Genomic DNA, 12,227 nt, shown 5'->3' with positions numbered 1-12,227 from the left:
CAACCAGAGGGCAGAGGAATCAATAGCTGCAATATCTGGAGAACAGAATATTTGGTAAACAAGCATCTTATGGGTGAGTGCATTGTCTTGAGAAGTCGAACCAGGACTGTGGAATCAGTCGCATGTTCAATGCAGAATTTGTTGCACATTTCCTTTCTTAGGAAGTTATATTTATAGGACATTTCAAAACTTTATATGTTCTGCTTACTGAATAGAACATTTATAGGACATACCAGAACTTTCCCAAGTTGCTATGAAAAGAAATTTGTAACAAGTTCTGCATAGTTACATTTTAGTCAAGTTTTGTGTTCTGAAATTGCATTCCAATAAACATATTTTATGCCCTATCTAAATAGCTTGATTACTTTATCAAAGGGGCAATGAAAAGCCTGATATGTTAACAGTACATTTATCACTTTAAAAAATATGAGACTAAGGCCGAATACAATCGGACGGGATGGATTCTGACAGAGATTCTGCCCCTGCAGTGACCGCAGCTCACCATTCTGGCATCTTTGCCCCTTCAGATGTGCCGGCCGGCAGGAACACATGCACAGTGCAGAGCGGGCGCATCAGCGATGGAGTAGCAGTGCGAGCCTCGCACTGAAATAAGACTGGCTGCGATTTTGTTATCGCGTGAATTTTCCGCAATCAAAATCGCTGCTCTCTATATAGGTTTGCATAAAACAATGCAATCCTATGGCAGCGTGCACAGGCGGAAATTCTCCTGAATTTCCGCATGTGCGCATTCTACCATACATGGATTTGGAGTCTGGGAAAATTGAATCATTGGAGGTTTGGCTTACCGACTCCACAACCTGCTTCAAACAAATAGTATTCCCAAATGGGAATACCCTTTTAAAATACAAGTTAGAGCTCCTTCACATAGGCATACTTGCGCACGCAAAATTTGCGTGCTCAATATGCAGAGAATAGAGCCCATCGATGTCAATGGGTTCATTTGCATGTGCATTTCTCTTGCGTGTAAAAAGATAGGACCTGCTTTAAATATATATAATTTTTTATTATTGTTTTGTTGTTTTTCTGTTTCACCATTAAATTGTATTTAATGTTTTTTCTTGTAGATGTAATATGAATGGAACATTGAGTAGAATTATCTGAACAGGATCCAGCAGAGGGAGTATGTATTTCAGCAGATGCCCTGAAAGGTTATTAGGACAACACTGACTGTAGTGTATCAGAGAAGGAAAAAGTGGTATTATCAAAGGCTGAACTACACTACAACATGATCAGCTCAATTAACTACACCGAAAAATGAGCAGATTTACATGCTATAATTCAACCACACGGACCATTTGCTGAAAGGTTTTCTACTGCAATCAAAACACCGATGAGAAAACTATAGCATTTAGACATTTTAAATGGGTCTTCTGCCCTTTAACTGATGACCTATTTCCTCAGGACCCCCATCCATCAGCTGATCGCCGGTCGCCTGTCCAGTGCAGCGAGTTGGATGTAATTACTGGACAGGGAAGAAAGTCGTCACTCCAATTTTCTCCTATTGGAGTGATGACGTCTGGCCCACTGCACTGGACAGCAGGCCGTGCGATCAGCTGATTGACAGGGTCCTGAGCAGCAGACCCCATTAATCAACTACTGATGACCTATCAAGTATCTTTTAAAACAGGCTTTGTTTTACCGATGTCAAAATATTATAGAACAGAAAAAAAATCTGCTTAATGCACCAAGGCTGGCTTTTTTTTGCATCTGGAAAAATAAGGATTTCTAGATGAGATCTCACAAGAACACAGAAATTGTAATTTGTCCATGCATTATTTAATTTAGGAAGGAACAGGAAGTTTGGGTCAGGCGGCAATCGTACTGTGCACACCATGACAGGATGCAGCGCTGGGCTCGCCATATGACACATTCTTGTTAACCTATTGAGAGCAGCACTTCTGCAGGTTGTAATATCTTACTTTATTGAACTGCCAGGAGCCACAATGTGTCATTGACAGCAACATCTAAACGGTTAATAGCTGCGATCACAGTACTTTCGCATCGCAGACTAGTGTCAACCATCAAAGACAGCCAACATCCATCGTGTATGGGGCGATATCTGCTCCCAAGCCCGCTCCATACAAACACCCAGCATATCTGATGTACATTAATGTCACCAGTTTTGCTACACAACGGGTAAAATCTGAGGCAAAACCATAACGCTTTTGCACCCAAACCTGTGCAGATTGTCTACGAATTTCAGGGTATGGTACATGTGGCTATACTCCCAATTCACATCAACCTTATTTTTCCCTTTGACGTGGACCTGAATACAGTGGCACTATTACACACGACAGTGATTAGAAGAGAATAGAAATTAAACACTTGCCATTCTGGATTCTTTAGTAACATAGCTGGTGGAGTAACCTCACTGCTGGCTCTACTGTCCCGCTCCATTATCCGCATAACATGCAGGCAACCGTGACAAGACTTACATTTACTTATTTTGATCTGGAATATGGGAGGAGAAGGGTCACCGTTACAGACTTTCCTTCCTCTTTGACCAATATGCAATACTGTGTACTGCAGTTTATATAGGCTGCAAAACGGATGAACATTTCTAATCTAAATCAACATTTCTTCACAAAAGCATTACACAGAAAGGTTTTAAAAAAGCATTTTTCCCCCCAAAATAGTTTTTGAAAAAAGAAATTACATTGTTTCCCTCATTTTTCCAAGTCTATACTATTAGTTAAGTCCGTTTCAGGGAGAGTTGTGACACAATCCATACAACTTATGTAAACTGTCACTTAGCTGTCAGACTCCTCAACTGGAATACGCCTGGTGCTGTTAAAGTGCTGCAGAGATATACAGTATTTGGACTTCTTTGCAAAGGCTTTCCAGCAAAAATCCCTCTACATGAAGCAGGATGTCAACCAGAGCACGGATAGACATGTCAATCAGATGTGCCAGAGCACAGTTATGGATCTAGGGGCCATGGTTATCAGGATGCTCATTTTCAACAGAGATGGCGGCATATACCCTTTACTGCTCATCATGGCAAGTAGCAGTAAACATATAACCCCTTAGTGACCACAATAGAACTTTTCACTAACCTGAATAGGCTTTAAGCCTCTAAATATATGTTTTAAGGACGGTGGTTTGGCTGACTACTGACAGCCAGGCTCCTGCTCTAACCATAAGAGGAAAACGTGTATTTATATGTGTATTTACATGTGTATTTGCCGCGTACTAAGTATTATGCGCTTTAAAAAAAAATACTCATAATATGCAGGCTAAATACACTTGCCTGAGTGAGCCCTAACTAGAACTTTTGAGGTGGTCTTAGTTGTGTGGCTATCTTCACAGGCTCCTCCCCTGTACCTACACTACTCTGCATGCTGACAGATGTGCAGCCAGGTAAATATAACCTCAGGAGAGCCAGAGATTGTGCGCACACTATGGCCATTCATATCTGTGTCAGATCCTGTTTGCAGCCTCCAGCAGAAAAACCTCAACGAAACAGCAAAGCATGCTGCGCTATTTGGTCCAGTAAAGTGCCATGCAGGAAATGGGAAGACCCCATTATAGTACTGAAAATAGATCAACAATAGAAAATTCCCCCAAAAAACACTTAAGTGGGTTTATCACTTTTTTTAACCTAACAACAGCAATTCATAGCTGTGCTTGTGTGCCAAATGCAACAAAAGCAATAAGGGGGCTTTGTTGATGCTTACACGAGTGATAATCTATACATTTAGTGGGTATACTACACCAGTGAGGGCTTCCCAGCTTCAGGGTGGCAGGGCAGGGGAGCGATACATTGGACTTGCATACATAAGCATAAAGCTGTATACATCATCATAGCAATGTAATAGTAATGACATTTTTCTAGCACTGGTTCAGCCTAACAGACCCAAGTTTACAGTACACTGCATGGGGACAGCATTTTATGTAACAAATCTGCTTTAGCTGGCCAGAGAAATGATGATTCTTTCATTCTGTTACTAATTCCCCAGTATTATACCTTAATGATTCCTTCCTACCTGTAGTTCCCCAGACTCCTCCTCTGCCTGGGTCATGTGAGCTCCTTGTAACCGCATGGGATTTACTCTCAAGACGACACCACAACATCCTGTATGAAGAAACTGCATGGACTGTACCACACAGGCTCTTCACAGGAGACGACAAACTGCTATCACTAGTTACTGAGGATTAGAGGCCCCTGTCCCATAGTTATAATGCAAATGATCGTTCATCCTCTGACGGTATTCTTCTGGTCATTAGCTTACTTAGGGGAATATAGAATAAATAAGGCCGCCTGCACGTGGGCAGATTTGTACTGTGGAATTCGGCGCAGGCGTTTACCTCTGGATTCTGCAACAAATACCACCCATAGCTATGGCAAAAAGTGATTTTCTCTACATGAGCGGAAAAGCCATTTACTGCTCGTGGAGGAGAAATCGCAGCATGCTGCAATTCTGTGCAGATTCCGCACATACAGCTTCCATTGAAGTGAATGGAAGCCGTCCACCCCGCGTCCCTTCCGCAATCATTGCAGAAAGGTTGTGGGGTCTGAGTTGTCACTAGGCATAATCTGTACTGTGCATTTGCGCCAGCTGACACTCTGCAGCACAGATTAAAAGACTGGACAGGTACATGGGGGTCACTGGCTGGGCACAGGGTTGGATTCCGCATACGGAATCTGACCCATCCATGTGCAGCCGGCCTAAGGGCAGTATACTCCTAATAGGCAGGGATGGTACTGGCACTAAGTTGCTCATAAGATGCTATGCTAGCAATCCCATAATAAATTAGAACAAAGCATGGAGAAAGCAAACAAACAAGATTGTGCCCGATATATATGAGAAAGAGGCTGCACTATGTGGAAGTGACTGCAATATACACAGAAGACGTCCAGACTAAGAATCAGGTGAGGGGAGGCAGAAATTACATTAGGATTCCACATGCAGCATTAGCCTATGGCAATGTACGACACTGAAGTCTGAAGTGACATTAAGAGGCCTACATATTAGAAATGTCACCCCATTTTAAAAATTGTACCCTTCAAAGTTTTCAAAACTGAATTTACAAAGTCTGTTAACTCTTTTGCTGTTTCACAAGAGCTACAGCAAAGTAAAGGGCAAATTAGAAAATTTCCTTTTTCTTGCAGATTTTTAATTGTAGCAATTTTTTGTGCAAAACAGAGCAGATAAGCAAAACTCATTACTTTGAGACCGCTCTCACTAATGAACGTGGCAAAGCGCTGTGATTTCAAACACAACGCTTTGCTGCAATCTTTCACTTTCGGTCGCAGCTCACTGCGGCCTACAGTGTGTTTTAGCGCACCCCATCATTGTAATAGGTGATGAGGTATGCTAAGCGGACACATACAGAGCAGACTCCACTCAAATCACGGTGCTGTGTTTAACTCAATAAAAAGCGCCTGTGTGAGAAGCCCGAATCTCCAGTTTTTTTAAAAATATCCGACATGCGGCCATAGTGTGTAACACGACTCAAACTCAGGCCTCAAGCATGAAGGAGCACCTTGCGGATTTTGGGAGCCCCCTTTTCTTAGGCCAAATGTTCTCCGACATTCACAGAACCGTCATTTTTGTATCATTCCATCTATCACGCTGCGTGAGGGCTTGTTTTTTGCTGTATAAAATGATTTTTATTGGTACCATTTTGGGGTGCAGAAAACTTGATAATGTTGCATTTTTAAGACCCTGCAAGTCTGATTGTTTTATTTTTGTAATCAGTTTACCGTACGTTATCCGTATTCGGTGGGTCAGTGCGGTAACACAATACTAAAACACGTTACCTACTACTGCTGCCAATGAAAGCATTTAGCACAGAATTGTTTTTTCTTGCAATGGCATATTTCAGAGACAAGTAACCCCTCCCCCCCTCAATCCATCTACAGAACTGTATGCGGGCTTGATTTTTGAGGAATGACTTTACGTTTCCATTTGTACCATTTTAGGATGCATGTGACTTTGATTATTTTTATTGTGCGTTTTTAGAGCAGAGGTCTCCAAGAAAAAGAAGTGCAGCTGACAGTTATTTTTTTGCTGTTCACTGTGCAGTATAAATGCGATTCTTATTCTGTGGGTCATGGCGATTCCAGCAATACTGACAGCACAGCCTGTTACGGTCAGTGATGACCTGACACTCACAGGCCACCGTACGACTTGAGAACATGATGTGACCTCAGGTTGCCATGGCAACCAACCGCAGCCTGTGATCTCATTGTGGAAGTGCTGATGGGGAGAAGGAGGGCATCTGAAGGGTTACATCACCGGCTACTGATCGGAGACCAGATTCATTCCAGTGGCCGGCAACCAGTGGCATGCATGTCAGGAGGGGGTTATTAGTTACAAGAATCAAGCAGAACACTGCGCTAGACAAAATAAACCAGACAAAATAATGAAGTTGCGATTATAGCCAAAGCCGTATGAAGTCTGCACCCCTAATGGTGGCTGCACACCATCTGCACAGATAAAGGAGTTCGCACCTGACTATCAGAATAGGGCCGGGGTCACATGACTTAAGAGTATTGTGGATTATGCGTGTGATACGTGGCAGTTCGTAGGGAATCCAATACATTGTCTTATGCTGTTTCGCTCGCATTTTCATGTAGGGATTGCGCAATACGTGAACGCAAAAATGAAAGCAGCATACTCTATTTTGCGGCTTATTACGCGTGACAGAGCCCACTGTTCTCTATTGGCATGTTATCAACGCCACTCATATGCAAGTTTGTTACATATGATTCACGTCCAGTATTAAAATGCTGTGTAAGCCACTCAGTGTTTTACGTATACGGCCGTGTGCGCCGGCCTAAGAGCACCAATCAGCAGAGAATCTGACACCTAAGGGTTGGAGCTACACTTTAAGAACATTTTGCACATTTCTATTAACCGGTTTTGAACATTAATGGAAAACCTTAACATACAAAGCTTGAAAATGCAGTGTATATGAGGGTGACTACCCACTACAGTTTTTTTGCACTGCGAAATTCGCAGCGTTTTTTTTTTCTGCAGGGGTCTATGGGACTTGTAATGTTAAAATCGCGATCGCGCAAAATCGCAATTTACCGCGAAATCGCGATTTTGCACGATTGGGATTTTAACATTACAAGTCCCATAGACCCCTGCAGAAAAAAAACTTTGCAGTGAAAAAAAAAAACTGTAGTGGGTAGTCACCCTAATAGAACTAAAAGTGAGATAAGTGACATCTAAAAGGCATATTCCTATACTAATAAGTTATATCACATCCACAAGTGATAGGTCATAGATGTCCGATCCACCTCTAGGATCACTACAGCGACTTCTGATCATTGATTACAGGATGCCACATGCTACGCTCTGTTTAAAGGGTTGCTCAAGATTTATCCATCTTTTTAAAAATTGTGTCAGGGCATCAGTATAAAATAAAATGGCCATAACTCACGCTTCAACAGTCCCTGAAGAAGCGAAGACATCATGTTCACTGCTCATGTAACTGCTGCGGCGGTCACATGTACAATAGTTATTTGATATTGCGCTCTGCCCTGAAGCCATTTATAAACGTATCTCCCATAAACCAGTGAATTGAGCCAGGCATTCAGCTCTTTCCATAAAGCCCACAAACCTCACAGCTGCGAACCCGTAACCAGGGATCTCATCCTTCTGAAAAAATTATACCCCGAGTACAAACTAACAGACACTTCTCGCATATTTAATAGTGTGGGATTTCACCACTGCTTGTCAGTGGGAAGGGGAGATGCCAGAGTGGTGGGGGGCGTGAGGAAAGGCCAGATGGCATGACTCGGGTGGGTCAATTTACATAAGCATCACCATACTTTAAAAGTTCGGCTTTTTACAAACATGTTCAATTTGTGTGGCACATAGCACTGTGCTGCCAGCTTACAATTGATATTTGTGGTGATAGAATCCCTGTAAATTGGGAATGCCTATTTAAAGGGGACCTGTCAGACTGAATATGCAGTCCAATCAGCGGGCAGCATGTTACAGAGCAGGAGGAGCCGAGTAGATAGCTATAGTCTTGTGGGAAAAGATTCAGTATAAGGCCTCCTGTCCTACCGGTAAGCCGCTGTGGGTCTCCCTGCAGTTTTTTACTGGAGTTTATAAATACCGGCTCTGCCGGCAGAGAGCATGTATAGCCAACAAGTGTATACACGCCTGCGTATCACACACACGGTCATGCGCAGTGTGCCTTTTAAAAAAATTTCTCACTCCGTTTTGTAGCAGGGTTGCATATGAAGTCGCCGCCCACATGCAATGTATGGTGTATGGACAGAGTTTGGATAGGCTGCCTATACAAAAGTATAGGACTCACGCTGCATGGTACGCAGAAAGACAGGGCATTCTGCGACCTATTTCTCCCACATATATACACGCTGATGGATCAGTGTAAGTACATTGACTTATTGACTCAATTCACCGCATATCACACAGACGTGCATCACACATGTAAGACGCAGTGAAAAACGCCCGTGGACATGAGCGCTAACTTGCATTTTATTCATTTACATCTCTGCTCATTTGGAGCTTAGAGGTCCAGTGGGCGGAGCCATCAGTGATTGACAGCCATCGGTGAATTATTGTGTACACAGAAATAGCTGTCAACCGCTGATCGGATGAGCAAAAGTTCTACTGAGTCTTTTCCGTCTGCTCAGCTCCTCCTGCTCTATAACATGCTGCCTGCAGAATGCAAGCACGATGAAGCTGACAAGTTCCCTTTAGGACACTAGAGATCACCAGTAACTGCAGTAAGGTAGAGCTGCACAATATCCCCTAATAAGTGATAACCATATACTTACTTGTAGGTAAGGCCATCGGAATTTGCAAAAAGCTGCTGAGCAGTAAGACCATCTTCTGGAACGTATCCAGTACCACCGCTGATCAAGTAGTCCGCCATGCTGGAAGAAAAAAAACAACAAAGATCACCTTATACATACAAACAAAGACATTCCGGAAAACTAGCATCAGCTTTAAAAGTAAACTGCGCTTACTCAATTTTTGATGAAAATGCTATACAGTGATCCCTCGCTATACCGCGGTTCAATGATTGCAGCTTCAAAGCATCGTGGATTTTAGATATAGATTATATATATATTATATATGTATTCTAAAATACTGTTTTCGCAGAGTTTTTCACTATAGCGTGGAATTTTGCGGTACCTACAGGAAATACAGTATGCCGCTAGCACTTGCCAACGCGAGCTTGTACACGGCATACTATTGGCTGATGAAACGTGTTCTGTATCCTGGGCGCTGATTGGCTCACTGATCGTATCGGTCTGTTTGTTCACTTTTGTGATTGTTTGGCAGTTCACCCGGCTGATTCATTTGTGTAAATATAACGCCGCTACTTCGCTGATTTTCACGTATCGCGGGGGTCTCTGGAAGGTAACCCCCAGGATAGACCATGGATCACTGTACTACTATTAGGCAACTTGTGTTTCAGCAGTGAAACAGATGCACATTCATACCAGAATCATAAGGCTCCGTTCACACGTGGCATTTTTGTTGCAGTTTTTAATAGCAGGAAAAAAACGCAATTAAAAACTACAAAAACGCAGTGTGTTAAGCAGACCAATTCAGATGTCCCAAGATCCAGTGTAATAGGTGTCCCTTGGTCCCCCCCCAAAACTGCTAAAGACTTTCAATGCACCTGTATCAAATGAGTACATAATATACACAGCGGTCATACAGCAGATCTGTCTAGTAGTGCACTCCCAAGCACGATCACAATACTATGCCCCCAGGCTAAACTAACTTATGGTGACAGGGAGCCAGGGGATGCATTTTATACTCACCCGCTTCCCAGCGCAAGCAAATCTGACTATTTTCAGAGCCCCATGTACAGATCTATAGGTGAGCACACACATGGGACTCTGAAATGTGTCCGATTTTTGTCCAGCGTATGGACTTCAGCGGCAGAAATGAGCAAATATAAAAAAAAAAAATACATCACATAACTTAGTTTATAGTGCTTTAGGCAGGTGAAAGGTTCCCTTTAAAAGAAGCCATTGCACCCCTTTTTTTTCATAGTCCAGCTTGTAGTGTGACACGTGGACTACAGACACCTACTGTGCCTGGCATGGATACAGAGCTCACGGCTATACACATGCCACTGAAATTAATTGGCCATTCTAGGCCACTACACAATGGCCAGTTTAAGCCTTCCTGTATGCTGCCTCTCATGCCGTCATCGGGGGTCGAACCCACAAAACAATCTTAATAGACCTTAAAAATTATACTACTGAAAAACCTCTAATGAGACTTTAGCTTTAAAAAGGGGTTTTCCAGAAATTTTATTGATAAATATTTCCAAATAGATCATCGAGAGCCGATTGGCCGGGGTCCGCCCCTGGCTGCTGTCTGCATTGGGGAAGGAGCCAGGCATCGCCATCATTGATCTGTGAGTGATGCCTTCTACTAGGCTTCCAGCCCCAATAAGGACGTCCTGCAGCTGCACCAACAGTGGCCGGAGCCGTGAACCCCTGCAGATCAACTATATACAACCCATCCTGAGGATAGAAAGTCCCCAGAAAACCCATGTAAAGGGAAGTGTCACCTTTTAGCCTTAATCTATGTTTATGGGCTGTCAGTAGGTGACCTGCTGAGTCCGGGATGTTTTATACTGAGGCCCCCTGTCCACGGCTGTTGCAGAATATTGCCAGCGATATTCCGCTGCGGGGAAGCCACTGACCGTTCTCTGCGGTCAGTTCTCTGACAAATAGGCTCACCGTGGAGAATCGCGGCATGCCACAATTTGATCCCACAAGCGGAGAATCACTATGATTCTCCACCCATGGATGCCGTGCCTGCGCTTTCCATAGGAACACTATGGAGAGCGTTCACTGTTACCCACAGCCGGACTATCACCGCGGGTAACGCAATGAACAATCGCCCGTGGGCAGGCAGCCTTACCTTCTCTGTTCCCTCAGTTTGAACACTAGAAGACAGCGCTGACTGCATTGAGCGGGGCCACAAAATAGTCCATCCTAATTTTAGATCGGGCGGCATACTTCGTGGCAGCGCTCAATGCAATCAGCAGCGGCGCTCACACCCGGGGGAGGAGAGTGTAATACATCCCAGGCTCAGTGGGCCACCTACCATCAGCCCAAACACATGTAGGGCTGAAAGTAGGCAACAGACTCCCTTTAAGGTTTACCAGTCCTGTATCCGCAGATGAGGAGTCCGACAATGGAGCAGTCACCCTCCTCTACAAGCCTGCCCCCCACCACGAGTCCGCGAGGAGCAGCAGTTCTGCATGGAGCACATGGAGATAGTGACAGGTTGCTAGTTTTACTAACAGCTGTAGAGCCCCCCCAGAGCAGTAAAGATGGGGGTCTGTGCCAGGGACCCCGATCTACAACAGCTGGGGGCCACACAATACACAAGGGATATGGGTACTGGGAAGACGCTGCCATACGGAGACTCAGGTAGGTTTGGTCATTGCAGGTAAGTGCGCCGCCGGGGGCAGACCACCCATTCCATGCACACACGTGACCAGCAGGGGGGTCTCCCACAGAGGGGGATGTAGCAGCTGCCCGCTGGGGACATCCGGGGTGACAGCTGGTGATCCCCGGGCTGTGCGGCATCACGCACGAGGAGTAGAAGCCTCTCCTGCGGCTCTCTGGCCTTTGTTCTGGTGGTGACTGCGCTGGCCGGCAACGTAGGCTCTCTAGCGCCCCCCTCCCCCGCACACAGCCCCTGCTGCAGCACACCTACGTGTACACGCGCGCCCGGGAGGACGCCACCCGCTCCGATCACGCTGCACGCTCCTCCGGAATAGCGGTCGCAGCGCCAGACGGTGCAGGCAATAAGCTGTCTGCCAGGGGGCGTGGCCCGGCACCACTATGCTCCGCCCTCCTTCGGTTTTTTTTTCTGCCCCGCCCGCCTTTTTTTCCCCCCTTCCTCAAAGACGGCTACTGCAGCCCTGCCTGTATGTGTGCTACTGTGAGGGACGGAAGCCCCAACGGCTAGCCATCCTCTCAAGTCTTCGTCACCTCAGTAACCCACCGCACCGGGGCTACAGCGCATGCGCAGTGCCCGGGGGAGCAGGGGCCACGTGGGAGGCGGAAGCAAACAGCAGCAGCACGTGGGCTGTAGACGGGCTCTTGGTACACGCAGCATGCTGCTGACGCTTGTGTGTACAGCGTCCCACTGGGTGCGCACTGCCGCACACTACTAGGTCGGCCATGCAGGATGACCGCACATGAGCCATCAGTCTGCCATAAAGCGGCATAG

The 12,227-nt window shown here is 45.2% G+C and overlaps 1 protein-coding gene across 6 annotated transcripts in view; it reads right to left on the bottom strand.

Moving 5' to 3' along the window:
* Positions 1 to 12,227, bottom strand: part of IMPDH1 (inosine monophosphate dehydrogenase 1) — a 158,486-nt gene that overhangs the window by 37,037 nt on the left and 109,222 nt on the right. For 4 of the 6 annotated variants that reach the window (XM_066592195.1, XM_066592194.1, XM_066592196.1 and 1 more), the window contains one exon: positions 8,789 to 8,887. In XM_066592195.1, the coding sequence (XP_066448292.1) occupies positions 8,789 to 8,887 (99 nt within the window). Of the gene's footprint in view, positions 1 to 8,788; positions 8,888 to 11,704; positions 11,860 to 12,227 lie in introns of those variants that run through there. The other 2 variants (XM_066592197.1, XM_066592199.1) reach the window with 2 other exon arrangements.

Source organism: Eleutherodactylus coqui, chromosome 2 (genome assembly GCF_035609145.1).
Source record: "Eleutherodactylus coqui strain aEleCoq1 chromosome 2, aEleCoq1.hap1, whole genome shotgun sequence".
In the NCBI taxonomy this organism is placed as follows: domain Eukaryota; kingdom Metazoa; phylum Chordata; class Amphibia; order Anura; family Eleutherodactylidae; genus Eleutherodactylus; species Eleutherodactylus coqui.
Note: the sequence above shows the minus strand (reverse complement) of the source record. Positions and strands in the feature narration are given on the sequence as shown.